This window comes from Cnephaeus nilssonii (assembly GCF_951640355.1).
Source record: "Cnephaeus nilssonii genome assembly, chromosome: 13".
Lineage (NCBI taxonomy): Eukaryota > Metazoa > Chordata > Mammalia > Chiroptera > Vespertilionidae > Cnephaeus > Cnephaeus nilssonii.
The window spans coordinates 5,799,045-5,826,397 of record NC_137084.1 but is presented as its reverse complement, the minus strand read 5'-3'; the positions used below and the strand labels follow the sequence as shown (position 1 = coordinate 5,826,397).

At 47.0% G+C, this 27,353-nt stretch overlaps 2 protein-coding genes across 5 annotated transcripts in view; both read right to left on the bottom strand.

The window, feature by feature from the left end:
- PACS1 (phosphofurin acidic cluster sorting protein 1) overlaps positions 1–11,265 on the bottom strand; it is a 101,079-nt gene extending 89,814 nt beyond the window's left edge. The window contains exon 1 of the mRNA XM_079788104.1: positions 10,503–11,265. Within this exon, the coding sequence (XP_079644230.1) occupies positions 10,503–10,852 (350 nt within the window). The 5' untranslated portion in view covers positions 10,853–11,265. The remainder of the gene's footprint in view (positions 1–10,502) is intronic.
- A 1,119-nt stretch (positions 11,266–12,384) lies between these two features.
- SF3B2 (splicing factor 3b subunit 2) lies at positions 12,385–27,119 on the bottom strand. 4 transcript variants are annotated; one of them, XM_079788105.1, is made up of 22 exons: positions 26,950–27,119; positions 26,733–26,782; positions 26,356–26,433; positions 24,929–25,177; positions 24,667–24,717; positions 23,596–23,713; positions 23,170–23,270; positions 22,740–22,836; positions 22,507–22,598; positions 21,930–22,145; positions 21,643–21,780; positions 21,399–21,479; positions 20,990–21,217; positions 19,814–19,963; positions 18,830–18,919; positions 18,623–18,730; positions 17,246–17,353; positions 16,821–16,963; positions 16,634–16,735; positions 13,260–13,359; positions 12,952–13,137; positions 12,385–12,625 (listed from the first exon to the last, which is right to left on the bottom strand). In XM_079788105.1, exons 1-22 carry the CDS (start codon positions 27,080–27,082, stop codon positions 12,554–12,556), a joined length of 2,691 nt encoding a protein of 896 aa, XP_079644231.1. In that variant the 5' UTR covers positions 27,083–27,119; the 3' UTR covers positions 12,385–12,553. The 4 variants fall into 4 exon arrangements, with proteins under 4 accessions (XP_079644231.1, XP_079644232.1, XP_079644233.1 ...); XM_079788106.1 differs by having other exon boundaries at positions 26,733–26,779; XM_079788107.1 differs by lacking the exon at positions 24,667–24,717.
- Positions 27,120–27,353: the final 234 nt, after the last annotated feature.

Here is a 27,353-nt window from a genome sequence, read left to right as displayed (position 1 = left end):
TTGATGTTTCTACCTCTCTCTCCCTCTCCCTTCCTCTCTCTGAAATCAATAAAAATATATATTTTTTTAAAAACCTAAAACAGTAAACACGAGTTTAAAAATAGCTATGCACCAGGTACTAGTCTGTACTCTTCATTTCAAGCCCTGATGTTCATCATAAGGATCCCATTCATCATAATGATCCACACTTGAGGTTAACCTGTTTAATATATTCTTAAGGAAGACCTAGAAACATATATTTGTAGATTTCCAACCAAAATGGGAAAATAGTCTTGGGTCTTATTAATGGAGAAAACTAACATATATACAAAGATCCAAATGTTTCACTATATGCCTTTAGATGTATTATCAGGTTTCTCCTGTGAAAGAAGAGTACAGTTTCTCTGTAGTCTGAGACATAAAAAGGAAAGCTTAAGGAGACAAGAGAAAAATATCAACTCTATTTAAACCCTCAATTTTCCTTAAGAGTCGCTCAGCTATTATTAGTGATAAATGGCTAGCTGCAAACCGGTTTAGTTGCTCTTCTGGCTGCCAAAGTAGAGCTAAAGAAGTCAGCAGGTAGAATAGGGAAGCTGTCAAGTCAAGTCAGCTCAAAACAAAGTTGTGGTTTGCAGGCGGGGCCTACGCCATCTCTTCCGTTCATATAAGCTGGCAGGATGTAGAAACAGGATCCCAACTCAGCCACTGCGTCAGAGAACCAAAATATTTTGCTTTGACTTTCTAGTCTATTAAGCTTAGGGTTTGGCAGGATCTGTGTCTAAAGTGAACTTAAGACCTTGTAATCAGAATAGCAACAGAACTGCCCTAATTCTAGAAAGAAAGCAGTTTTTGGAGGGTGTGGAGATAGAGAAGCTGAACTGGAGGTAAGATAGCAATAATAATAGCTAATATTTTTAACTACTTTCTATATGCCACCATAAGCACTGAACTTTACTAATCTCATTTAACTCTCATAATAAATGAGGGGTAAGGATGATTATTATGCCTATTTTACAGATCAGAAAATAGAAGCATTAGAGAGATTAAATAATTTTCCCAAGTCACTCAAATGGTAAACAACAGAGTCAGGATTAAAATCCTGGCTACTGGCTCCAGAACTCATACCCATAGTCACTATGCTATGAATCATCTCACTGTCTAAAATCTGGTAATAGAGCAGCATTCTGCAATTCCAACATGATAACATATAAAGCATTAGATATTATAGGTCAACTTAACTCTGAGAACCAGACAGGGCTTGGGGGACACCAAGTTTAAAAGGAGAAATAGCTCTGGTGTCAGACAATCATGAGTCATGAAGACAAATCCCTGTTCCATCTACCTCTAAACTATGTAACCTTGCAAAAATATCATCACCTCACTGGACCTTGATTTCCCTTTCTGGAAAAGGGATCTCAATAGCTGCCTCTAAAGGTACCTGGTAAGTGCTGGATTAGTCAGGTTCACGTCATTCAGGCATCAGCCCAAATGCTGCCTCACCAGAGGTCTTCTCTGACCGCCCTATCTAAAACAACCTTCCATCCAGCTGGTATAGCTTAGTAGACCCATAGACCAAGAGGTCCCGGGTTCGATTCCCCATTAGAGCACATGCCTGAGTTTCAGGCTCCATCCCCAGTCTCTGTCATTGATGTTTCTATCTCCTTCTCTCTTCCTCTCTGAAATCAATACAAATACATATTTAAAAAATAAATAAAAGATAAAATAAAACAGCCTTTCCTCCAACACTCTCAATGCCCCACTCTGCCTTATTTTTCATCATGGCACTAATAACTACCTATTTGTTAAAGATCTAGTTATTTATTATCTGTCTCCCTTCACTAACATGTACACTAGGAGAGAATGAACTTTGTCAGCCTGTTTGCTGCCATTTCCCCAGCACCTAGAGCAGTGCTTGGCACATAGAAACACTCAATAAATATGTGTTAAATGAATGAATTGTGTATAATAGAATTTCACTCAACATTATAAATAAATAGGCACTGTTCATTCAACAAATGTATTTATTAAGCACCTACAAAGTAACTACATAAATGAACAGGATTATTTCAAATGATGATAACTAGTTGTGAAGATTTATAAACCCCCAGAACAGAGTAGGCAGATGAGGGCAGCTTTCAAGATGGCAGGTCAACTGAGTGATGACCTTAATGATACCCAGGAGCCAGCCACATGATGATCTGGGGACAGAGCATCCAGGTAGAGAGAACAGCAAGTGCAAAAGCCCAAAGGCAAGGGTGACATTGCCTACGCCCAGCTTGCCCGGAGCCAACTGAGCACGGGGGAGAGTAGTAAAAGATGAGGTCAGGAAGAAGGGGCCACATCAGGAAGTTTCTCCTAAGCCATAAGAAGGAGTGTTATTCAAAGTATGATGAAAAGTTATAGTGTCTCTTACCTTCACCCACTAGAAAGTATACTAGATGAAATCAAGGATTTGGTTTGTGACACATACCAGTTGGTCTATAAACATTTGCTAAATGAGTGAACTGGGAAGATTATGAAGAGGAGAGTGACATGATCTGATCTTCATTTTTAACTATCACTCTGAACTGCTACCAGAGGTCACCTTCTGGGAGGAGACTAGAGTGGCAGAGGATGGGTAGAATTACAAACAGTACAGTGCAAAATGTTTGAGGAAACAAAAGGAAAAAGCTACTATCTAAATCTTGACGCCATTTGGTGTTTTTAAAGAAGAGACAAGAAAAGGTAAGTAAGGAGGGATCAAATAAATAAGTGACTCCTAAGCCTTTTGTGTTTTCTAAACTATTAAAAAACAAAACAAAACACCTGCTACAAAGAATATCTCACCTATGGAAAGAACCAAAGGAACTCAAAGACAGACAAACACACAAAATGCTTTGGAAAGAAAAAAACACCTGCCTACATCTAAGCACAACAACCAGTATAAATTTCCTCAAGGACAATTATATCCAAAACTAGAGGCCCGGTGCATGAAATTCGTGCACGGGGGTGGGGGGGTGTCCCTCAGCCCAGCCTGCACCCTCTCCAATCTGGGACCCCTCGAGGGATGTCCGACTGCCCGTTTAGGCCCGATCCCAGTGGGATCCCAGTGGGATTGGGCCTAAACGGGCAGTCGGACATCCCTCTCACAATCCAGGACTGCTGGCTCCCAACTGCTCGCCTGCCTGCCTTCCTGATTGCCCCTAACCGCTTCTGCCTGCCAGCCTGATCACCCCCTAACCACTCCCATGCCAGCCTGATTGATATCTAACTGCTCCCCTGCCAGCCTGTTTGCCCCCAACTTCCCTCCTCTGCTGGCCTGGTCACCCCTAACTGCCCTCCCCTGCAGGGTTGATCGCCTCCAACTGCCCTCCCTTGCAGGCCTGGTCCCTCTCAACTGCCCTCACTTGCAGGCCTGGTGCCTCCCAACTGCCCTCCCCTGCTGGCCATCTTGTGCTGGCCATCTTGTGTCCACATGGGGGCAGGATCTTTGACCACATGGGGGCAGCTATATTGTGTGTTGGAATGATGGTCAATCTGCATATTACTCTTTTATTAGATAGGATAGAGGCCTGGTGCACAGGTGGGAGCTGGCTGGTTTGCCCTGAAGGGTGTCCCGGATCAGGGTGAGGGTTCCCTTGGGGTGTGGGGCGGCCTGAGTGAGGGGCCTGTGGTGGTTTGCAGGCCAGCCGCATCCCCTGGCAACCCAAGAGGAGGCCCTGGTATCTGGAATTTATTTACCTTCTACAATTGAAACTTTGTATCCTGGAGCGGAGCCAAGCCTCCTGCTCGCTCGGTGGCCAGCAGCCATTTCTGTTTGGATTTGTTTACCTTCTATAATTGAAACTTGGTAGCCTTGAGTGGAGGCTTAGGCCGGCCAGGGAAGGCGGAAAGCTTGGCTTCTTCTATCGCCTTGGAAACCCAAGCCTCCCTCCTACTTTCTCCGTGCCTGTAGCCATCTTGGTTGGGTTAATTTGCATACTCGCTCTGATTGGCTTGTGGGCATGGCTTGTGGGTATAGCGGAGTTAGGGTCAATTTGCATATTACTCTTTTATTAGGTAGGACTAGAGGCCTGGTGCACAAAATTCATGCACGGGTAGGGTCCCTAGGCCTGACCTGGGATCAGGGCCAATCTTCCCACCCCTCTGTGTGTGGGGCGACCATCAGGGTGATTGTGGCCCCACTCACTTGTACCTGCCTTGGCCTGGCGCCACCCTCATCCGCTGCCACCCACCCCCAGTTCCCCGTTCCCCATTGGGCAATCAGAGCCTGCTGGCGGGGGGCGGGGGAGGGACTGAGAGATTGGCTGGCAGGCCCTGATCAGGCAATCGGGGCCTGCGGGCTAGGGGTAGCTCCTGCACTGAGCATCTTCCCCCTGGTGGTCAGTGCGCGTCATAGCAACTGGTCGTTCCGCTGTCAGGTCGATTTGCATGTTACACAATAAGGTTTTGAAACACAGACTGTCATTTAGGGAAGTTTTACAGAAAGTTTAGAAATCACCAAATAATATAAAAGGACAAAAATTAATATCACACATACTCCTACCATCTAAACACCATTTTGGAGTTAATGCTTCCAGGTAATTTTCTCAAAGATATTAAGACCAAAATTGTGGGGAACAAATGGCAGGGAGACACCAGGAAGCAAATTCCTTCCAGGAAGAAGTGAGCAGACTAGAAAGTAACAAGGTTAGAGGGCAAAAACTAAGAAAAGAAAACTAATGAGCCAAAACCGGTTTGGCTCAGTGGATAGAGTGTCGGTCTGCGGACTGAAAGGTCCCAGGTTCGATTCCGGTCAAGGGCATGTACATTGGTTGCGGGCACATCCCCGGTGGGGGGTGTGCAGGAGGCAGCTAGTCGATGTTTCTCTCTCATCGATGTTTCTAGCTCTCTATCCCTCTCCCTTTCTCTCTGTAAAAAACCAATAAAATATATTTAACAAAAAAAAAAAAAAAGAAAGAAAGAAAACTAGTGAGTCCTTGAAATAGCAAAGAGAGAGGCATTTTAAAAGAATATGGAAAAGGACAAAAGTATTCAGTTTAATTAAATGAATAAGGAGAAACAATATTAATATTAGAAATGCCATACTTAGACAATTTTCTCCCTAAAACTAATAGAACTTTCTGGAAATGTTCTAGATCTGCCCTGTCCAATATGGAAGACACTAGTGCCAATAGTGTAACATAAAATATGGCTACTGCAAATAAGGAAGAGAATTTTAAAATTTTTCAATTTTCATTAATTTGAATTTTAATAGCCACATGCAATTAGTGGCTAATGTATTAGGGCAGCTTTAAAGATAAAACAGCTTATGACGGTAAGACATAACTGAATGTCAAATGGAATGTTTTAAGGAAGTGTTTTCTAGAAGCTATATAAGATATGTAAGACATAATTGAATGTTAAATAGAATGTTTTAAGGAAGTGTTTCTAGAAGATATATGTAAAATATACAAGCTAATTAACAATGTATCATCACTTACTGGCCTTCTCTACTTGTGCTACCCAAGTTAGAGACCAGGTATTGGTGAACTGTGACTACAGCTATTCTTTGGTTTGTAATAAGATAACAGATTGGGCCCTAACGGGTTTGGCTCAGTGGATAGAGTGTCAGCCTGCAGACTGAAGGATCCCAGGTTCGATTCTGGTCAAAGGCATGTATCTTGGTTGCAGGCACATCCCCAGTGAGGGTGTGCAGGAGGCAGCTGATCGATGTTTCTCTCTCATCGATGTTTCTAACTCTCCCTCTCCCTTCCTCTCTGTAAAAAAAATCAATAAAATATATTTTTTAAAAAGATAAAAGATTGGAATGTAAGTCCAGCAGGCTTTCAAACCAGACAACTGGTCTGTGAATGGCAGTAAGAGGAAAACACTCTAGAGTTGGTACCCAGACACATCTTGGTTTTCTAAAACCCTCAGAAGCTTTGCTGGTTATTCTTCTAACTAGGCCTAGAGAAGGGATGATTCTGTCAGTGCTTGCCAATCTAGAACCCAACAACCCTGCTCAATTCCAGCCCAATGGGCCTCTGAAGGATGATATAACTTCAACCTCTGTCTTTTCTCAAGAGCCCTTGATACCACTCCAAAAGCAGTCTGGGGGGAACTAGCTCTTGCAATCATTCCCACATCACCCCAGAATGTGATGCGGCAGATGCAAGCCAAGCTGACTCCAAATTTCAGAGGACCCACTGAGCCTTCAAGTCCAGGCCAAAGCAGGATGAGGCTTCCTGGGGTGAAGGAGTGAAAAACCCACACATTTTCTGACTTGCACCTCCCTCATGCACACCCAGGCAAGTACTAATAATAACAGGTGGCTTACTGGCTCAGCTAAGAAAATGAAAAACCGGTTTAAAAAGAAATCACATAACCACTAATGTGTCCAAAAGATCTGTAAATCAATCCATGTAAAACGGACTCTGTGAAAGTCATTCTCTTTCTGCCTTAAGGAATCTGAGCTTCCACAGGGATGAGGGATAATATTACCCCACCAGAAAGGATATCCTATTACAACACTCAAAATGTGAAATTCAAATCTTCTAAGGTACAAATATGCTTTGAAGACCTTTAATGCTAGGGAAATAACAGAAATTTCAGCAGGTCTCCCTTATTTGATCAATTATATTTACTTTATATCTATCATTTAAGTACTTTCTCCTGTGGATCTATAGGTCCTATTTTATATTTATTTCCCCCACATCTTAGAATAGATGGTAAATAAAAGTATTCCTAATCAATGGATGAAAAATCTAAAGTATGGAAGATTTGCCCTAGTACACAATAAGGATACAGAGTAACATATCCTGACTTGCCTCCTGCTTTTGTGGTTAGAGGGGCAACTGCCCCCAAGTGCCTTCATATAACACTTCTACTGCAGACCAGTGATGCCAACTTAGTCATGGCCACCTCCTTCGGCTCTAACACTTTTGTACAATAAGGTTTAACTTCAGTACCCACTTAAAAAAAAGTCTAAGGAGAAATGTGACTAATAACTACTGAACTGTTTCCCTAAGGACACGTACGAATAAAGATATGCAAATGTTCTTTGCTAAAGGACAAATGTGATATAGTCTGTAAGTGATGCAGCAGAGCACTTTTTGACTCCTAATAGTTTACACCACTGAGAAAATGTTGTATACTTGTGAAATTTAATAATTTTTCCGCCTCTCCTACTTAAGGAATTCAAAAACAGAAAACATCAGGAAAACTTCACACAAAGACCAAAGAGAAGGGATAACTATGAGACTAAAACCCTTTCTTTAACATCAAGAAGCATGTCACATGGTGTCCCACCACTATACATACCATAGACCACAGGTAGAGAAGTACTACTTACTATGGAGGGAAAACAATGCCAACTTCAAAAGCTGTGAATTTCATAAAAGAACTATAATAGACCTATCTGCTCATAAAAAGCCCTAATCTTATCTCTGATCTCACTCTCCAGAGGTGATCACTGGGAAATACAATTGGCTTTTATGATTTAAAAAAATGACTATAGGATCTGAGGGAATTTAGTGAATGTTAAATAAAGGCAGAGTATGTAACTGAGAAACAACTACATTGCTCATTTAGATTTAAATCTCTAGTAAAGAAAAAGGGATTTTTTTTCCCAAAAACAAGTTATATTTCTATAGGAATCAAGAAAAGGAGCATGACTACCCTAACACTCAACTTTCCAACTCTTCTCTGCACTGAGAATCACAATTCACAAAACTGAATCCCACAAAATTCTTATATATAGTTAACCTTAGATCCACAATCATGTTTACAAGTCTTAAGTGCAGATATCTCATGTCTGTGTCTCAGTGAGTTACACGAGACAAGAATGTAATCCTAGACTATATACAGAATGCACACTGCCAGTATATTCTAAACAACATGAAGCATACTGAGGAGACTTCAAATTAACCAAATGACTCTAATAATTTGAAGGGCTATTTTCTCCCCACTGGGTGTTATTTTCCATCCTGCAGATAAAACAGCATGCTCCAAAGAGCACAAGTGTTCCACAAGGAGCTGGGACGCACAAGGATGTCAGCTGAAAACAAAGTCAGAGCAGGACAGCTGACAATCTCAAGGATTGGCCAGTAGACAGGACAGACTGCAAACCCCTGCAGGTGAAAACAAGGCAGCCTAAGCCTCTCACACCAAGTCAGCGTCATAATTACCGATTTGATCAGGGTGTCTGGCTGTTTCTTGGGCTAATAACTTCTTAAAACATGAACTTTTCAGTGACTAAATGGAGCAGGCCAAAAATCAAAAGCAATTAGTGATTTTATTTATATCCCCCATCCCCCCTCACCTTCACCTCCCACCCCCGCTGCACAGCAACTTCTTTCCAATCGGCTTATTCCTTTCCATCTAACCAGCTAGAGAAGGCAGCTGTCCGAATATCACCAAGCATAGTGATAGAGGTGAAAAAAGCATGGGCAAGCATGTACTAACACACTGGTTCCATGTGGGAAGGGCACAGAGCTTTTGTGTTTGAAAGACGCAGCTTAGAATACTTCAGCTAAAGACGGGCCTATAAAAAAAAGAGAGGCCTGCTTAGGACCAAGAGACGAACACTTGAGTTTGGTGTTGTGCTAGGGTGCTGGCCAAAGCAAACTGAACTAACGTGCCTCCTTGATTACCCTACAGAGAAAAAAGTGTAAACCAGTAAAGTGAATCAGTGAAGTTGAAACACAAAGGCCCTGAAGAGCAGAGTGGGGCAAGTGGAAAACAAAGTAGCATAATCATTAAAAGTTCCCGATGTATATGCCCTGCAAAGACATTCCATCCCTACATATAAGGACAATGAAAGAAACTTCTGCAAGGAGCACCAGGAGTCCTGGACAAAAACATTTAAGTATGACTGTTTATGTAAACAACCAGGAAACAACCCAAATGTCCATCAAAAGGAGAGTTATGACATATTCATATAATGAAATTCTATCCACTAGTGAAAATATTTAAACTACAGCTACCTTAAAAGTGGTTCTCATAAATCTAATGTTAAGTTTAAAAGAACAAACCCTCACTAAAATAGGTCGCAGAACATACAGTATGATAGCATTTACATAAACTTCAAAAACATTCCAAATCTGAAAACATTATTTAGAGGTGCATCAATATAATAAAACTCGTTTTAAGAGACAAGGGAAATGATAAGCACACAACTCAGAATAATGTTTACCATTAGGGGGAAGAAGGGGCTGTGGTCAGGAAGGGCACCCTGAGGCTTCAGCCTAAGTGGTAATGCTGTTTCTTAAGCTCAGTCACCCATAGAGATGAACTCCCCACCATTTTTTAAAATACATTTTTATTGACTGCAGAGAGGAAGGGAGAGGGAGAGAGATAGAAACACCAATGATGAGAGAGAATCATTATCAGCTGCCTCCTGCACACCCCACACTGGGGATTGAGCCCAAAACCCGGGCATATGCCCCGACCGCTGTGACCTCCTGGTTCATAGGTCGACGCTCAACCACTGAGCCACGAGCTAGGCTCCTCATCATTTTTTAACAGTCTATATAGGGTGCGTGCGTGTGTGTGTGTGTGTGTGTGTGTGTGTGTAATTTTGTATGTATGAAATAATTCAAAATAAAGAGGGGGGAACGGGCTAACAGAGTAAAAAGTGAACCCAAGACTCCAAGGCACAGAATCAACTCAGAGGTGACAAAAAGATCGCCTCCAGGCACTTGTCTGGGCTTACTGAGCAAAACCAGCTCCAGTGTCTATTCAAGGGGTAAACTCCAAGACACTGCATACTGTCCCCAAAGAGTTGTAGAAAGATTGCCTTGCCGATACAGAAATAAAATATCCCAAAGTCGGGCAAGTTTTACCAAGGGAAGGAAAGTCCCCAGATGGTTTCAACAGATAGGAATGGATTGAATTTAGGAACAAGGCAGTACTTTCATGTAGCCCTGCAGGGCTAGAATTTGTGACCAGTTGCTGGAGGGGGAAGGAGGGGATGAAAAATACACTTCAAGGCACACTAAATAGATAGGACTTCTACAAGCCCATAGAGGCAGGGACGGAATGTGTGCAATGTTAAGATCAAACGAACATGTGTGCTCAAGACTAACCAAAGGCCCCAAGGGTTAGTCTATGGGCTTTACCCGGCAGAAGGTGACAGCGCGTCTGGCAGGTGCTGAGCATATTGGGAAATATCAAGAGAGATCTATACCACAAATATGTGATATATGTACAGCCCACGGGCACCGGCAAGGCAGGGACAAGTCTGACTTAGGCGGGGAAACTGACCGTCAGGGAGGCCGGATTCGGTCAGATCCACGGGAGGAAGGCCCAGGCTGAAAATCCAGGCCCCGCTTAGGGAGGGGAAGAGGGTGGTCCGGCCCGAGACGGAAGGTGGGGCTGCCAGGAGAGGGCGGGGTCCCGGCAGGAAGAGTCTGGGAGGCCAGGCCCGGGCCAGGTAGGGCGGCGGGCAGCTGGGGGGAGTCTAGGGAGGGGGCGTCCCCTGGGCGATGGGACCGAGGGGAATGGAAAGGCGGGGCTAGCACAGTCCGGCCCGCGGCCCAGGCCCGTCCCCCCGCCCCTCTCACCTGGGCACGCAGCTGGCCGAGCTCCGGTCCACCTCCCAGGTGGCGTACAGGTTCATCTGCACCGGGGCGGGGGGGCGGCCTGGCCCCGGGCCGCCGGGGGGCGCGGAGCCCGAGGCCACCGCGACGGCCATGGAGGTGGACGTGGACGAGGACGAGGAGGAGGCGGCCACCGCCGAGGTGGACGTGGACGACGAAGTGGCCTGGGCCAGCTTGGGGGGCGTCGGCTGCTGCGGCGTCGGCTGCTGTGGCGTCGGCTGCTGCTGCGGAGACTGGGCGACCCCAGAGCCTCGCTGGCCGCTACCACCCCCCGCACCTCCGGGACCACCGCCCGCCCCTCCACGTTCCGCCATGGCCCGGCCGGGGGTGAGGGGCGCGGGGTCACGGGAATTGAAGCGGCGCCGAGAGGACGCCCAGGCTTTTCCCCCGGCGGCGGTAGCGGCGGGGGCTCGACTGGTCTCCTCAGCCCGCCCGCCGAGCGCGCGAGCGAGCGAGAAGCTGCACGCAGGCGCGGGGCCTCCCGGCGCGCAGCCCTCGCGCTCGCCCGCCGCTGCCTGTTGCGGCTCGCGCCGCCGAGACACTGAGTGGGCGTGTCCGAGGGCCCCGCTCGGCGGCCCCACCCAGCGCCGAGGGGCGGGGCCCGGGCTCGCGCGGGCGCCCCTCGCTGCCCCGGAGAGGGGTCGGCGGCCCGCGCGCAGGGCCGGCCCCTCCCGTCAACTCCGGGTTGTCAGCCAGCCGACCCGGCTTCCCCCGCCCCCGTCGTCCTTTCGGCGCAGCGGCCTGGCCAGCGGAAACCCCGCTTTTCCGGGGCGCGGCCCCGGCCCGGAGAGGGCTGTGGCGGGAGCGCGCCTCGGCCCCTCAGGTCTGCGGAGCCGGGAAGAACCGCCGCCCCTCCCAGCCCGCTTTCCCGCCGCGGACCTGGCCCGGGTTCTCAGCCGAGACCAGCGCAGGGAGCGGTGGACACCCAGCGGCCGGCCGCCGCCCCTTCTCTCCAGTGAGAACCAAGGCCCTTGGCCCCGAGGAGTCTAAAGCTCCGGCCCAGCTGGAGCCAACCTTTCTCCCGTCCCTACAGCCCCTCTCCCGAAGAGCCATTAGAGGCCAAGACCCCACCCTGCCCTGATTTCTCCCTCTTGGAATGCTTTTTCTACTTCACCACGTAGGAAATATCAAATTCTATTCCTCCCAAAGCCTGGCTCAACTAGCACGTCCTCCGTGGGGTCTCCCACACTTCCCGCTCCAGAAACCATCCTGAAGCCTCCGGCACGCCCGCACCTCTGGGGGTGCCCTTCCGCCAACACCAGTGGCACAGCAGCAGCAGACAGCTCCCCAGCGCTCGGCAAAGGCCCTTTAACCCAGCTGTGCACCCTGTGCTGTCTGCCGGGAAGGTATCTGGGGATGGGGAACTGGAACTTGAGAAAGCAAGCCCCCCACTACACACACACCAAAACCTGGAGGCGGGTTGACTGACACCACCCATGGGATCATACAGACTCAAGGACCATGTAGCCTGTGAGCTGTGTCGTCTGTCGGCTAAGGACTTTGCCTCTTCTGACCACAGGTCTGTTAGGAAGGCCTGACCTGGCCTACTTCCCACGCCCACTGAACTTCCTCAGCCCGGCCAGGGCGCTAAGCTGGCTATTTTAGCCCCCAAGGACAAAGTAGTAAGGTCAAACCAGAACTTCAAGCACTTCCCCAGCCTTCCTACAAAGGCAGGCAGTGGTAAAACAATTTCGGCACACTTTGGCTTTATCACCAGTCTCAGCGGCAACACAGGAGCCAGGTGCATGCGCCTGGTCACTGGGACCGCCCTGAAGGTGTAGACAGGGCTGTTTCAGTCCATTTGCAGGAGGGGACTAAAAGATGAAGGAAGATCAGGAGTGTTACATATTCATCTCTTTCCTTGGGAAACAGCTTTATTTACAAAACAGGTCTAAAATAAGAACATGAATGACAAGCCCTTGGGAATGTGGGAGAGCTGGCTCTTGGGGACCCATGTGTGAAGCCCAGGCAACCAAGCAGAGGGCCTGAAGGAGGGCTGGATGTGTGAGGGGGACCTAAAATTTGAACTCCTTGTATTTCTTGCTGCCCCCACGGCTGTCCTGAGGCTGAGCTTTCCGTTTCTTTTGCTAGAGAGAAAGAGAAACAGGTTAGAACAGGTTCAACCACCCACTGATCCCCAAAACAAGGGTGGACAGCCTGACACAGCCACATACGTCTGTGGAAAAAGTGCTGAAACTGGATTCTCAGACTTGTATAAGTTCCTTCCCCTCCCTGTGCCTATTTCATCATCCTTAAGGAGGACAGCCCACCGGAGCATTTCTAAGGCTTCCAGCACCAAGGAAGCCTAGGACAGCAGGCACCGCGTCCTCCCTCACACTCACCACTAGAGGACACCACTCCACTGAAAAAGGAGTCCCAGTCCCCAGCCCAGGCTTCTGGTGTGAGCTCCTACCTTCTGTTTGGCAGCGTGCTCAGCCACCATGTCACTAAAGTCTTCCTTTTCCACTTGTGCCTGCTGCTCCCTTACGTGCTCCTCATACTTCTGCGTCATGGCCATGGGGTCCAGCTCTAACTCTTCAGGTGCCAGAGCCACTTCCACACCTTGCAGCTCAGGGGCCGGGCCCTTCCGGCTCATAACCTAGAAAAGTGATCAGAAAAGAAAAAAGGGATCAGAGCTTTGTCATCTCCAAAGAGAGGCTCAGAAGCCCTACCTTCTGCCCCCTGTCAAGTCCCCAAAAGCAGTGTCCTCCAAGTACTCACCGTGGACATGTCATAGATGTGGGTCGATCCCATTATGGCTCCCCCAACGGTGGCCGTTCTCTTCTCTGGTAGCACAGTGAACAGCTGAGGTGTCTCGCTTCTGCAAAATGCAAAGGGGTCAAACCCAAAATGGAAGGGATGAAAGGGCCTCCTGAAGCGGAAGCAAAAGGAACACGGACGGCACCTCCACCCAGCACCCTGGAGATATTCCGAGACACCCAGGGGAGAAAATGATGCACACGCTGCCCATGAGAGGACAGAACTGGGTTGGTGCCAATTCTGGGGAATACAGCCTGGAAGGAGTACAGAGACGGAGTTAAGGGAGCCCCAAGTTTAGGGTATCAGAGACCAAGACTCCCACATGCGAAGGGCTAAGGGTCAGAGGCAGAAACTTTCCAAAAGATCGCTGGTATAGGGAAGCTAGCAGGAGAGAAGAGGTTACAGCAGTTCCTGCCCAACGTTGTGCCTGGCGCTTTAACATACAGAACTCAAACTCCCAGCCCTTCCACTGGTGCAAAAACGATCTATAGCCGGTCTCACCACATTTGAAACACAAGAGCAAATCTACAAATATCAACCCAGACATGGCTTCATCCCTGCTTCTCCCCCGGAAGAGGTGACAATCTATTCTCACACAGCCGCCAGAGCTAATGCCTTAAAATGGCACTCAGATGCTGTCCTTCCTTTGCTCAAAACCCACTGAGGCTTTTGACTGTGATTTGAATAAAGTCCAAACTCTACCATGGCCTAAAGAGTTCATAATCCAGCCCCTTACCTAATTCCTGCTCACTATACTCAACCACAGTACCCTTCTTTCTTTTTCTGTCTTAAATATGCAAAACTTGAGACTTCTGCTTTCTGACAAGGAGCAATGGGGACTAGATGTACCCGCCCCCCCCACCAAAACAACCCCCAAAAATGGGGAAAATAGATGTAAGGTTCTTAATACTATCTGGAAACGGTACAATAGTGGACATGGGACAATGAGGGACAGTGATTCCTGAGAGACAGGTTAAGAAATGAGGTGAAGCCTTCAATTGCCCAGCCTACTACATGGAGAGTCTGCAGACCACAAAACAAGAAGGAGTAACCCATGTAGAAACCAGAGGTCTCCATGAGTTGAAGGGATGAAGCTGAAAGTGCAGGGAGACCAAGGCAGCTAGAGAGCATAGGTCCGTGTACTGGAGGAGAGAAAGCAGCCCAGAGACTGGAGAGCTCAAGAGACCTCCAGAGGGTCCCCCTCAAGTACTCAGGTGAGTACTGCATGTGAGGAAACTACATGGGCCAGGGAGAGAACCACCGGAAAGGATTATTGGTAACAATACCTGCCACGTACTAAGGGAAGAGTGCCTCGTCCCACTAGGCAGACTAAACCTCCTGATTAACAGGGCACTGAGCAAAGCATGCGGTGTCTTGTGTCTCAGTGGTGCAGAGGACTGAACAATGCTTCAGTCTAGCCTAATCTGACAAGCAAGACCTGAAAGAATCAAACTGTTTCCCAGTACTTTAACTATATCCCTGAACAAAGCTAAAGATTTACAGGAATACAAAAGTATCCTGTACCTAGCAAGGTACATTTCACAGATTCTAGCATCCAATCAAAACCTAACAGGCATGCAAAGAAGCAGAGAAATACACTCCTTAATGAGAAAAACAATCAATTTACATCAACCCAGAACTGGCACAGCAGGCACAGTTGGCATTCGCAGGTAAGTACATTAAAGTGTTATTATTACTGCATTCCATATGTTCAAATGTTAAATAAGAGATACAGAAGATATAAAAAGACCCAAATCCTAAGGCTAGAGATAAAGACTACATTGGATGTAATTCAAGTGAGATTAGAAACTACAGAAAAAATATTAAACATATGAACAGAAATTTTCTAAAAGGAAATACAAAGAGAAAAGAGATATTTTTTAAAATATTAGTAAGCAGTGGGACAACTTTAAGAGATCTAAAAGAGATGTATAATTGGAGTTCCCAAAAGAGAGAAAAGAAAAAAATATTTGGCGAAATAATGGCCACAATTTTTCCAAAATTAATAAAAAACTATAAATCCAGATTCAAGATACTTAACAAAACTCTAAGCAAAAAAAAAAACACATGAAAACCACACAATATTCCATCCTACACTGCACAGCATAATCGAATTGTTCAAAACAGCAAGAAAATATTAAAAGCAGCCAGAGAAAAGTATCATGCACAGGGGAAGAAAAGGATGAAGATAGATTTCACATTAGAAACAATGAGACACTAGAGCAACATCTTTAAAGTACTTGAAAGAAAAAAATTCGATCTAGAATCCTATACCTGACAAAAATCTTTCAAAAAGGAAGGGCAAATGAAGACATTTTTAGACCGCGAGAGCAAAAACAATTCATGATCAGCAGACTCGAAACAAGAAATGCTGAAGGAAGACTTTCAAGCAGAGGGAAAATGATACCAGACATCAACCTAGATATACACAAAGAAAAGAAAGAACACTGGAAATGGTAATTATGTAGGTTAGTAATATATGATTCTTATTATTTAAATCTCTCTAAAAGATAATTAACCATTAAAATAAAATTAACTAATAACCATATAGTGTAGGATTTATAACATATGTAAAAGTAAGATGTATGACAATAGTGCAAAAGTTGGGAGGGAAAAATGCAAGTACACTTTTGTAAGGTTCTTAATAGTATCTGAAGTGGTATAATATCACTTGAAGATAGATTGTGATAAAGACACATATTCTAAACCCTAAAGCAACCACTAAAATAATAATTTACAGTTGCTCAGTCAAAAAAGAAGATAAAATGGAATCATAAAAAATGTTCAATTAATCCAAAATGTAGGAAAATGGGAAAAAGGAAACAAAGAACAGAGCCAAGAAATCATTTCATGAAAAAAGGGGTCAATTCATCAAGAAGACTTACTCCCACACGTTTACATACCTAATAACAGAGCTTCAAAATGCATGACCATGCACAACCTGTGCCTGGCTTAGGGCCGTCAGTTTGTACTTACAGCTCCTTCTGCCCCCATCATCCTGTGACTGGCTCTTTCCTAAAATCCAGCTCTCAGCTCAAATACCTCCCACCACCCAATCCTTCTATATCCCATTACCCAGTTTCCTCTCCTTCACTGTCCTCTCCACATTGGAAATTATCTTGTTCTCTGATGAGTCTATCTTGCCCGTCTTTTTCACTGCTCAGTCCCCACATCTAGAGCAGTGCCTGGCACAGAGTTGGTATTCAATAATTTCGTATGTGAGTGTGTGTGTGTGGGGGGGGGGGGGGGGGAGGGGTGACAAATGTCAACCAGTCAGCCTAGAAACTGAAGGAAAGAGAAAGTCCTCCCTTCTCGGTCCTGCCTGATTCCCTCACCCATCCATCGCTTCCTCAATCTTCTTCTTCCTCAGCTCAATGAGTTCAGGAGTCTCCATTCCAGCTGGCACTGATGAGAATCCTCCAGGAGTAATGAGGCCACTGTAAAGAGAGGAAGAGGGCTTGGAGTAAAGAGAAAGTCTCCAAAGACAGACAGACTAGTTCAGAGGGCAGACTGCATCCCCACCTGTCTGCAGGGGTAATAAAGCCTGTTTCATCTGGCTTGTCTTCATCACTTTCCTCCTCTTCCTCTTCTTCTGAAGACTCTTCATCAGATGGCTCCAGCTCCCCCCAAGGAGTCCGATCAATCTCTTCTTCCTCAGTCTTGGTCTGAAAGAGATCACTAATCATTCAACAGATGTTTACTACCTATTAGGTATCAAGCTGTTGTAAAAGGAAACTAATACTGATAGAAGAATAAACAGATAATCTCTGCCCAAAGAGCTTATATTCTAGTGGGGGGTTTTTATTTGCATCACAACTCAGAAAAATGCGTGCCCTTCTTCAGATTTTGAAAATTCACAACACCCAGCTCAATGATAATGAAACTATAAACTATCTCTAAACTTCATGACCTTAAGTAAGACTAAGCTTGCCAGCCATGGCCCATACCTGAAACTCAGCGGCATTGGTTCCAAATACATCCCCATAGAGTGGTTTCCCGGTTTCATCTACTGGGGGTTTGCCCCAGCCACCAGCATGGTACCCAAAGGAACAGCTCTGCAGGAGAGTAAATGCAAGTCAGTTCCACTGCGCAGCTCCTGAAGAAACACCGACGCCCTGGAAAAGAGTCTACACTTCGGGAACTCTGGAAATTATGATTTCAGAGAAGGATTACTGTTATCAAAGCATTATATAGCAAAAGTACTAAGCAACAAAAATCTGGAAGCAATAGAATGGAGAGATGGGAGTCAGAAAATATGTGAATAACCTCAGCATTTGTGGTAGAATCCATAGTGTCTGGAACTGAAACGTGTTCTTTAAAACACATGACTCCCACTTCTTATTGATTTTTTCCCTAACTTTTGGAAAGCTTTTAGAATATATTTCTCTTAAGAATTTCTGAAGCTTAACAATTACTTCTTTTTCACTCCAATTACTTTGTTGTCTGTTAATTTTTTAAGTTAATGCTTTTTATTTAAAAATAAGAATTCAATGCCATTCCTGACATAAAATTATTTCTATGTATCAATCCACATATAAACCAGAGAGATATCTGGAAACACATTCACTGAATGTTAAGACCACGTATTTCTGAGGTGCAATTGTGAGTGATTTGTTTTCATCTTTGTACTTCTCAATTCTGATTATTTTATATGAGCAGATCAGATTGTTTGGTTTGTTTGGGGGGTTTTGTTGTTGTTTTGTTAATCCTCACCTGAGGATATTTTTCCATTGCTTTTTTTTTTTTTGAGAGAGAGTGGAATGGAGGGGAGAGACAGAGAAAGAGAAAACTGGTATGTGAGAGACACATCCATTGGTTGCCTCCTGCAAGTGCCCCGACCGAGCCTGTAACCTAGGTACATGCCCTTGATGAAATCGAACCTGGGACCCTTCAGTTCATGGGCCAACTCTCTATTCACTGAGCCAAACTAGCTAAGGTCACGTCAGGTTTTTTTTTTAAATATATTTTTATTAATTTCAGAGAGGAAGGGAGAGGGAGAGAGAGTTAGAAACATCAATGATGAGAGATAATCATTGATCGGCTACCTCCTGCACGCCCCCCACTGGGGATCAAGCCCATAGCCCGGGCATGTGCCCTTGACCGGAATCAAACCAGGGGCCCTTCAGTCTGCAGGCCAACGCTCTATCCACTGAGCCAAACCAGCCAGGGCAATGTCAAGCTTTTTAAAAAACAAAACCCATTACTTTTTTCTTTAAACATTTTTTTCTTTAAACAAAAAATACAAATGGTGGAATGAGAGAAAAAAATACATCCTCTAGGTAACAGCAGAGGCAGCTAAGAATGAAAGAAAGGACAGTGCTCACCTCAGGGATGGGTGAGTTCAGCCCAGGGATTTTCAAGTTTGGGTACGACGGAGGTGGTCCATATCGCTGCATGGCAATCAGCCACGGAGGAGGAACTTTGTGAGCATTCTGCAGGAAAAAGAGAACAAAATACCATCTACCCAGCCCTATCCCTTAATCTCCCTTCCGCTCCAATTCCCACCCTCTTCTCTGCTGCCCGTCACTCACTGGTCCTACTGGCATCCCCAAGGAAATCCTTAGCTCATCGGACAGATCTCCTGGCTTCTTCTCCTTCAGTCGTGTCTCAAACTCCTTCCCCTGAGGAAAAAGCAGAGCATGCTGTATTGTGAACACCAGACACACACTGGGAGCTCAATGGCAAGAGGACATGAGAACAAAGATAAGAAGTCCCGATTCACATCAGATACACAACCCCACTGAGGGCTGCCTCATTCCCACTCTGATTCTCATTGCTTCTTTCCCAGCTAGAGGAGGTTCAGGAATAAAGGCCAGGAAGGAGGAGGAAAAGCAAGACGCCCAGTCCTATCATTAACCCACTATGAAAACATGGGCAGATTCCGGACCTGCTTTCTCAGCTATGAAATGAAGGCATCTGACCGATGATTGCCAAGATCCTGCCACCTCAAAAATTCCAGGCCATCATAGTCATTAACAGTTTAAGAATCAGAAACAAAAAGTTTTCTCCGATCCCCAGTATTAAATGTTTCCTAGAAGCATCTGCCCCTGTCCCTAAACCACCCAACATAAACATCATTTCAAAGATACGGTCTGCACCTCTCCAAAAAAACGCCTCATTTGAAGATTTCAAATTCCAGCCCATTCAAGGAGAGTTAATGGACAACTCTGAGGCTGAGGGGAGAGGCCACTGTACCAGCTTCAGAAGTCCTTCCAGCCTAGCCAATGTGGCTCAGTGGTTGAGCACAGACCAATACCCCAAGAGGTCACTGGTTTGATTCCCAGTCAGGGAACATGCCTGGGTTTCAGAATTGATCCCCAGCGAGGGACGTGCAGGAGGCAGACAATCAATGTTAATGTTTCTCTCAGTGATGTTTCTCTCTCTCCCTCTCTCTCTAAAATCAGTAAAAAAAAAAAAGATATATTTTTTAAAAAGCCCTTCCAACCAAGAGTTACAGAGCTATGACCTAAGGCCCAGCCTTGCCTCCCTGGTCCCCACTCCCAAACCTCCCAAACCTCATAGTACAGGTCCCCATGGATGGTCAGCTTTGGCTTGGTCTGCCACTTGAAGAAGGCATCATGCAGTTTCTGGTAGTCAATGTCGATCTTCCCCATCTTAGGCCGAACCTTCTCTCGCATTTTTGACTTCATAGTCTTCTGTTCTTCCTGTGGAGAAAGGCAAGACATACCTTAAAAGGGATTTAGCAAGTCAAACTCTTTTTTTTTTTAAATATATTTTATTGATTTTTTTACAGAGAGGAAGGAAGAGGGATAGAGAGCTAGAAACATCGATGAGAGAGAGACATCGATCAGCTGCCTCCTGCATACCTCCTACCGGGGATGTGCCCGCAACCTAGGTACATGCCCTTGACCGGAATCGAACCTGGGACCTTTCAGTCTGCAGGCCGACGCTCTATCCACTGAGCCAAACCAGTTTTGGCAGCAAGTCCAACTCTTAATAGACCTGGCTCCCCACTCGCAAAAGAGCTAAAGTGAAACCTCATCTATCTCATTCAAAAAGTCACCAAAATCCTTCCTGCTCAAACCCTTAAAATTACAAGATTCATGTTGAACAAAATATACTTATCATATGAAGTTATGCTCATATCAATAAATATTTTTTAAAGCCATTTCATCCAGAGACTGATCTCATGAGTTGCCTCTGGAGAAAACTGGCAGACAACAGTCTAACTGGAAGGCAGAGTTTTCACCTGGTACTTTTATACCTCCTGAATTTTTGTAGGACATGCAACTACTGCCCACTCAAAGTATTTCAAATTTCAAATTTAAGAAGTCACACAACTACCATGAATCTAGCCACAGAATGTATCAGGCTCACACTGGAGGCAGAGAACTACAGTCAGAAGCAACACGTGGAGAAAGGAGGCACCATGTGCAGATCAAAGATAGCTGGGCAAGTGCAGGCAGAGGGGACGAGGAGACAGGAAGAAGATGGAGCCACTCAGGACCAGAAGTCTCTGGGTGGGGCAGGAGAGCTAGTTCTGACCACAGAGGTGGGGACTGCCCTTCTTGCTCTGTGTCACATACAGTGCTGACTTCTAGAAGTCGAGAACGGATAATTAGACAACTAACAAGAAGGTGGGTTTTGGGAACCAGATCCCAGGTTTGAAGCAGGCTGCTATTAAGGACGTGGCTCCCCAGGGCAGATCTGAGCCCCCACCAGACCCTCACCTTCTCCTGCAGGGCCTCCCGCATCTCCTGGATGCCTGTGCGTTTGATGAAGTCCGGCAGCTCAAAGGGGGGCTTCTCAATGCCTCGTTTGCCCTGCAGGTACTTGCGCTTAAAACACCAGTGGCGTGGCACAGGCACAGAATTCCGAGTGGCCTTGAGGTGGACCAAGAGCTTAGGGTCCTGTGCTGTCACGTCATGCATCTCCACAACATCGGGCCGAGCCACGAGCTGAAAAACAACAACACACCTCAAGAAAGCCCCAACCTTTTCAGTCTGCAGCTTTTTATTTCTCTTTCTCAAAAGTCCCATACCTAAGTCATCCAGGCCTCCTTCAAAACTCTCCTCCCCCAAGAAAAACTCCCTAGGGGGTCTCGGAGCTCCAGCGCCTGCTGGATCAGCTCGGTCTCACCTGCTTAAGTTCAGCCACAGTGAAGCGATTCATTCGGCGCAACTTCTTCTTGGACAGCTTAGGGGCTTCTGGCTTCTTTTCCTAGAACAGAACAATTCTCTCTTTTGAGCAGGACTCTTCGATGTCAATCAGACTGCCCAGCTTACCCCAAACCTTCAGCTACCAAAGGGAATCTCCTCCGCCAGAGTTCACCATGGCCCCTCTCTGGAGTCCTTGTGTCCTGACAGGAGGGTGTGGGCCTCACCAGTTCATCATCGCTGCTATCGTCATCGCTGTCCTTGTGCTCCTCCTCAAAGCCCTTCTTCTTGGGGGCTGCAGAGTTCTCCAGTTTGTCGAGTTTCTCTGGCTCCTTCTCCTTCTCCTTCTTCACATCATCGGTGAGCTGAGGAGGCAGACAATGTAGAAACCCCAGCCCTGGGCCCCTCCCTAGTTTCTGAACCCGGACCTGAAGACGTCCTCCTTATCCCACCTTTCCCCCTCCGTGCCCCCTTCCCTGCTCAATCTGCCCCCTAAGAGGACTGCTCCTTGTACCTTGAAAGCCTCAAAAATCCTCTTGAAGAAGATGAAGTTGGGCTCATAAATTTCAGGTTCTTCAGTCACATATTCAATTTCAACATCAGCAGCTGAAGACTCAGAGCCACGGGACCGGGTGGACTCTTTCTCTCGGTCCCCAGAACTCTCAGATGACGCCCCTCGTACCCGCTGGGGCTTTTTCTTCTTCTTTCGGTTCCGACGCTTCCGATTTTTCTGCCAAAACAAGTAGAACCAATGGGTCAGGGAATCCAACACCATGCCTGTCCGCACCTCTAATCTCCCCGTTTCCCCAAGAGGCTGAGAACAAAGGCCTTGAAGTCAGACTCCAAAATTCTGTCCCTCTCCAGCTGTGTGCCTCTGGGTGAATTACTATACTTCTCAGAAACTCAGTTTATCTCTAAAATGTAGGCATGCATTGTCCTCAGAACTCAAAAGGACTTATGAAAATCAAACAAAAACTATCTACATGATGCTGGGCATCAGCAGCCACTGCTTTCTGAACACTTAGAATGGGAGCTGTTTTAGTGCCCAAATCCCACCTCCTGCATTCCTTCCACCCAGCTCCATCCCATACCTCTTTTTTGGATATGGACACTGAGTCCTCCTCAGTCTCTGATGCTGACTGGCCCAGGGACGAGCGTGTGTCTGTTTCCATCTCCTCCTCCTCTGTAAGGGAGGAAGGTGGCCATCAGTGTCCTCTCAGGGCCACTGCCCTGCTACTTGCTCACTGTAACCCTTTACCAAACCCTCCTCGGCATCAGCCACTGCAGGTTGTTCTTGCAGCCCTCAGGACGACAATGCACTCACCCTGTTGAGAGTTCATCTCTTCCTGGCGGCTCTCTTTCAGCTGCAGGATCTTTTCCAAAGCCTGGGGGATCTTGGGGCCCACAGAGGGGTCGTCCATCTGTCAGAGACACCCCAGGCAGAGGGAGGTAACCTCAGTGCCCCTTTCCCAACGATTTCCACCTTTCCTACTAGAAAAGCTACTGGCCACATGACATAAACAGCAGGGAGCGGACACCACCAACTGCACTCAACCATCCCGCAGAGCGAAGCACAGAACCCTGCCCCAGAAATGTCTTCCTGACCTGCCTAAATATGTCTGAATTACCTATGCCCCTCACCCTCACCCCCAGAAGTCCTCCCATCTTCTCTCAGAATCCTTTTCTAAAAATCCAGAAACAGTCCCCTTCTAAACCACACTCTCCTCTCTCTAGGAAGAAATCACCAATCTCACCTCTCTGTTCTCATCTCCAGGAGGTGGTGGGGGACCACGAGGCCGGGGAACCGGGGCCCCCATGGGCAAAACAGTAGGAGTGGGGCCCACTGGAGCAGCAACTAAGAAAGAAATCCAAAAACCCAATGTGAGAAGAGATAACAACAACAAAAAAAGAAACACTAATTTTAAAAACTACCTTCCTTGCATGCTAAAAGTTAAGAGTGATGGTTACCCTTAGGGGGAGAGGGTGGCTGGAAGAGAGCCAGGAGGGCTTTTGGGGTGCTGGTAATGTTTTGGTTCTTGGCCCAGGTGCTGGTTGTAGGGGTGTATTCAGTTTGTGAAAATTCACTTTTGACACATACAGTTTTTAAATGTGCTATATACTTAAATAAATAAAATTTTCATCACCTTCCTTGCCCTTTCCTTCCATTTCTGAGGTCTTACCTCGAGGACCCAGAGGAGTACGAACACCCATTTGGCCCATGTCTTGTGGGGGTCGAGGGACCGGGCTGCCCATCTTGGCGATCTCCTGCTGCCGTTCTTGCTCCAGTAACACAGCTGCCTGTGAGAAGAAAGTGGAGACACAGCTTGAAAATCCACTGGGCAGGCAGCTCCTGGCAAATGCATTCTTTCAGCCAGGTAACAGAACAAGGAGAACAAACAGGTACCACTGGAGTCCTGAGATCCCCACATCCCCCCCGCCCCCCCGCCCCCCCGCCCCCCCTGCCCACTTCCTGGATACTGATCCACACGGAGGAGCCCCGCTCACCACAAAACCAAACCCCTGGAAATAATGCTGAGAAAAAGCCCAAATTCCTAGCAGAGAATTTACTATTTAGCTTAGACAGTGACTTCTATTTTTAACAAGTTTTCTTCCCAAAAGATTAGTTATCTCTAAGAAACAGTGAATTCTTTTCTTATATCTACCCCTCAAGATCTAGCACAATCTGGGCAAAGAGAGTACTTCATAAATACTTCCATGTCTGGTGCAGTTAATGCCTATTTTCTAATACTCCGAGTAAGCCATTAGGTAACTGACACAATGCACCTGTGGGGCCAAATGTCTCATGTGCCGTTCCCTAACCTCTACCCACCACACTCAGTCTGAGTCCAATACAAATGACTACATTAGCCCAGAGTCCCCTCCATGGTGCCTAAAACGACATCCTGTAAGACTAGAAGGGATCAGCAAATTTTTCTGTAATGGGCCAGAGAGTAAATATTGGGCCAGTGTATGGACTCCTTTGTATACTCTTGGGTTTTCCTTTTTTACTTTTTAACAATCCTCTAAAAATATAAAAACAATTCTTAGCTTGCAGGCCATACAAAAAACAGGCTGCAGGCCACAGTTAGCAACCCCTCAGGTATAAGAAAGATGAAATGATTTGGGAAATACTGAAATTTAGTTGAGGATAAGGTCATGTTGAATGGTGCCTCTTATTTTGGACACTAAGCACTAGAAGTGATAGCCAAGGAATTGGAACATGGGGTCAAAGTTAAAATGAGGGGCATTACCCGCTTCTGTTGCTCCAAGAGCTCATGTTCCTTCAGTGAATGATCTCCCTGCTAAAAAAAGAAAACAAGCTCATGCCTGCACTGATACCCCACAGGCCAGTCTGCCTCAACTCTGCTTCCTGCGGTCCTCTTCCAGCCTAAGACCTAAGTGTCAGTCTTTGGTCCAAACCTTCCCAGAAGGTTTGGCCCCAGAATCCATCTCTCTCTGAGGCTCCACTCCCCCTTCAAGACCCAGGCCCAGACTGCCTGATGCCCTCCCTACCTGCTTGGCGCGCTCCTCTTGCTGCATCAACAACGCTGCCTGCTGCTGCGCCAGCTTCAGCCGCTCCTCCTCTGACAACGCCACAGGCTCACCCACACGGAGAGGAGGTGGGGGCCCCAAGTTTGGTGGGCGGGGTCCAACTGCCATAGGAAAACCAAGGCCAAGGCCTGGTGGAGGTGGTGGAGGTGGTGGAGGAGGCTGCAGCGGGGGGAGGCCCATGGGTGGCGGTGGCATCGGAATCCCAGTGAGCTGTGGAAAAAATATATGATCATAATCTAGGAAGCATTTATCTACTGCAGACATTTGCTGGGGGTCTACTATCTGACAAGTGCTGGGATTCAAAGTCAAATGACATACAGTTCTTACATTCAAGACAATACTCTATAGCAATACTAAGAAAAGATGTTAACTTTGGGGCACCAACCAATGAAAGCTATTGATTTTCTCCTCAGAAAAATATCATGAACACAGATTTTAAAAAATGGATTTTTATTGGTTTCAGAAAGGAAGGGAGAGGGAGAGAGATAGAAACATCAATGATGAGAATCATTGATTGACTGCCTCCTGCACTATCCCTACTGGGGATCAAGCCGCAATTTGTGTGCCCTGACCCGGAAATGAACCCTGACCTCCTGGTTCATAGGTTGACCCTCAACCACTGAGCCACACTAGCCTGGCATGAACACAGATTGTGCATGCAATTTCAGGAGATTCAGGAACACCTTTAAAGGCCATCTAAGAACTCCTGACCCCACACACAGAAATCAATGGATCCCAGGTCAGAGCCACTGCTGTAAATAAAGAGTAAAATCAGGGGGAGAGATCAACCAAAGGACTTGTGTGCATGCATACAAGCCTAACCAATGGTTAAGGACAACAGGGGGGTGGGGGCATCCGTGGGGACGGATGGGGGATGGGGATGGGGGAATGAGGACAAATATGTGACACCTTAATCAATAAAGAAATTAAAAATAAATAAGTAAATAAATAGTAAAATCCTGGGTCAGAAAGAACATGGAAGTCGAGAGGACTTAAATAAATGGGAGCCAGTGTCTCCCAATGGCTCAGTAAACATAGAGGGTATGAAATCAAATCAAGAAGTGACCCTTTGTCTCAATGAATACAGGAACTATGCCCCAGGAGGACAAAGAAGACAGTGATTACTTCCAACTGGTTTAGGGGGGGTGGAGGTAAATCAAGTCAGGCTTCCAAATATTTGAGCTAAATCTTAAATGATAAGTAGAATTTGGAGGACCGGACACTGGGGAAGGATGCAAGGATCAGGACCAACGACGAATTGAAGAGCTCCTAATTCTGTCATTGCAGCACCTCCCTGCCCAATCTCCTAGTTGCATCCCCAATACACTACATGTGAGAAGGACCTATCTAAGCAAAAGGGATCTTATAAAGTGGAACCACCATCCTACCTGCGCTGACATGGGCGGGGGGGCTGCTTTGTCCCCATCTTCACCTCTTAGAACCGGCCGATTCAGTACAATACCAGTCTGCAAAAGAGAAACTCTACGTCAGTCCAAGAGCAGTTATTCCACTAAGGGATGTTCACTCCTATCCATGCAACAAAATTTACCCAGGGCCTGTCTGCTGGAGCTCGGGCTGGGCACTGGGGAAGACCAGTAGGTGTATAGAAACGGTTACACGAGAGCAGGTAAAGACAACAACACGCAAAAAGGGAAAGCCCCGCTAGCTGTGCCGAGGAACACAAAGAACGAAGACCGAGTTGAGAGGTCATGATAGGCCTCCTCCAGAAGCTCGGCCAACCCGACATCCCGCCGCCAACACTTACCTGGCGGGTGTAGCTCTGCAGCCGTTCCACTAGCTCCTCCCGACTCCCTGCTGTGCAAAGCAGAGAACCGTTCGGTAAGTCAAGCCGAGCCCGAGTCAGGCCCGTCCGCCCAAGTCAGGCCCCAGCAGCCCGCCTCCGCCCCCCGATCTCCGGGGTAACCGGGCTCCGCTTCCCCGCAGGCCTACGCGGCTGGCTCTTGATCTCCAGTTCTCCTTACCTTGGATCGGAGCTCCGATCTCTGCCAGTTTGGCCTGAAGCTCCTGGGCAGCCCAGGCGCCATAGTGACCAGGAGGTGGCGGCGGCGGCAGCTGCAACTCTCCTTTGGGAGGCTCGGGATGTTCGGCCGCCATCTTAGCAGCAGCAAGGCGCGCGACCAATACGGAAGCTCGCGCCAGACTCGGGGCCCACTTCCCGGAACTTCCGGCAGCGCGGAACGCCACGTCCCTCCCGGGTTGGAAGGCTGCTCGGATAGAGGCCCACCCCCTGTCGTTCGCCCATGGTCGCGAAGCCTTCTGGGAGTTGTAGTTCGGTACCCGGCCACTGCACCGGGAACGCTGGGGACTGGCGCAGGGGCGGGGCTGCGGGGATGGCGGGTCGCTCCCGGAGGGCTTGCTTTCAGCG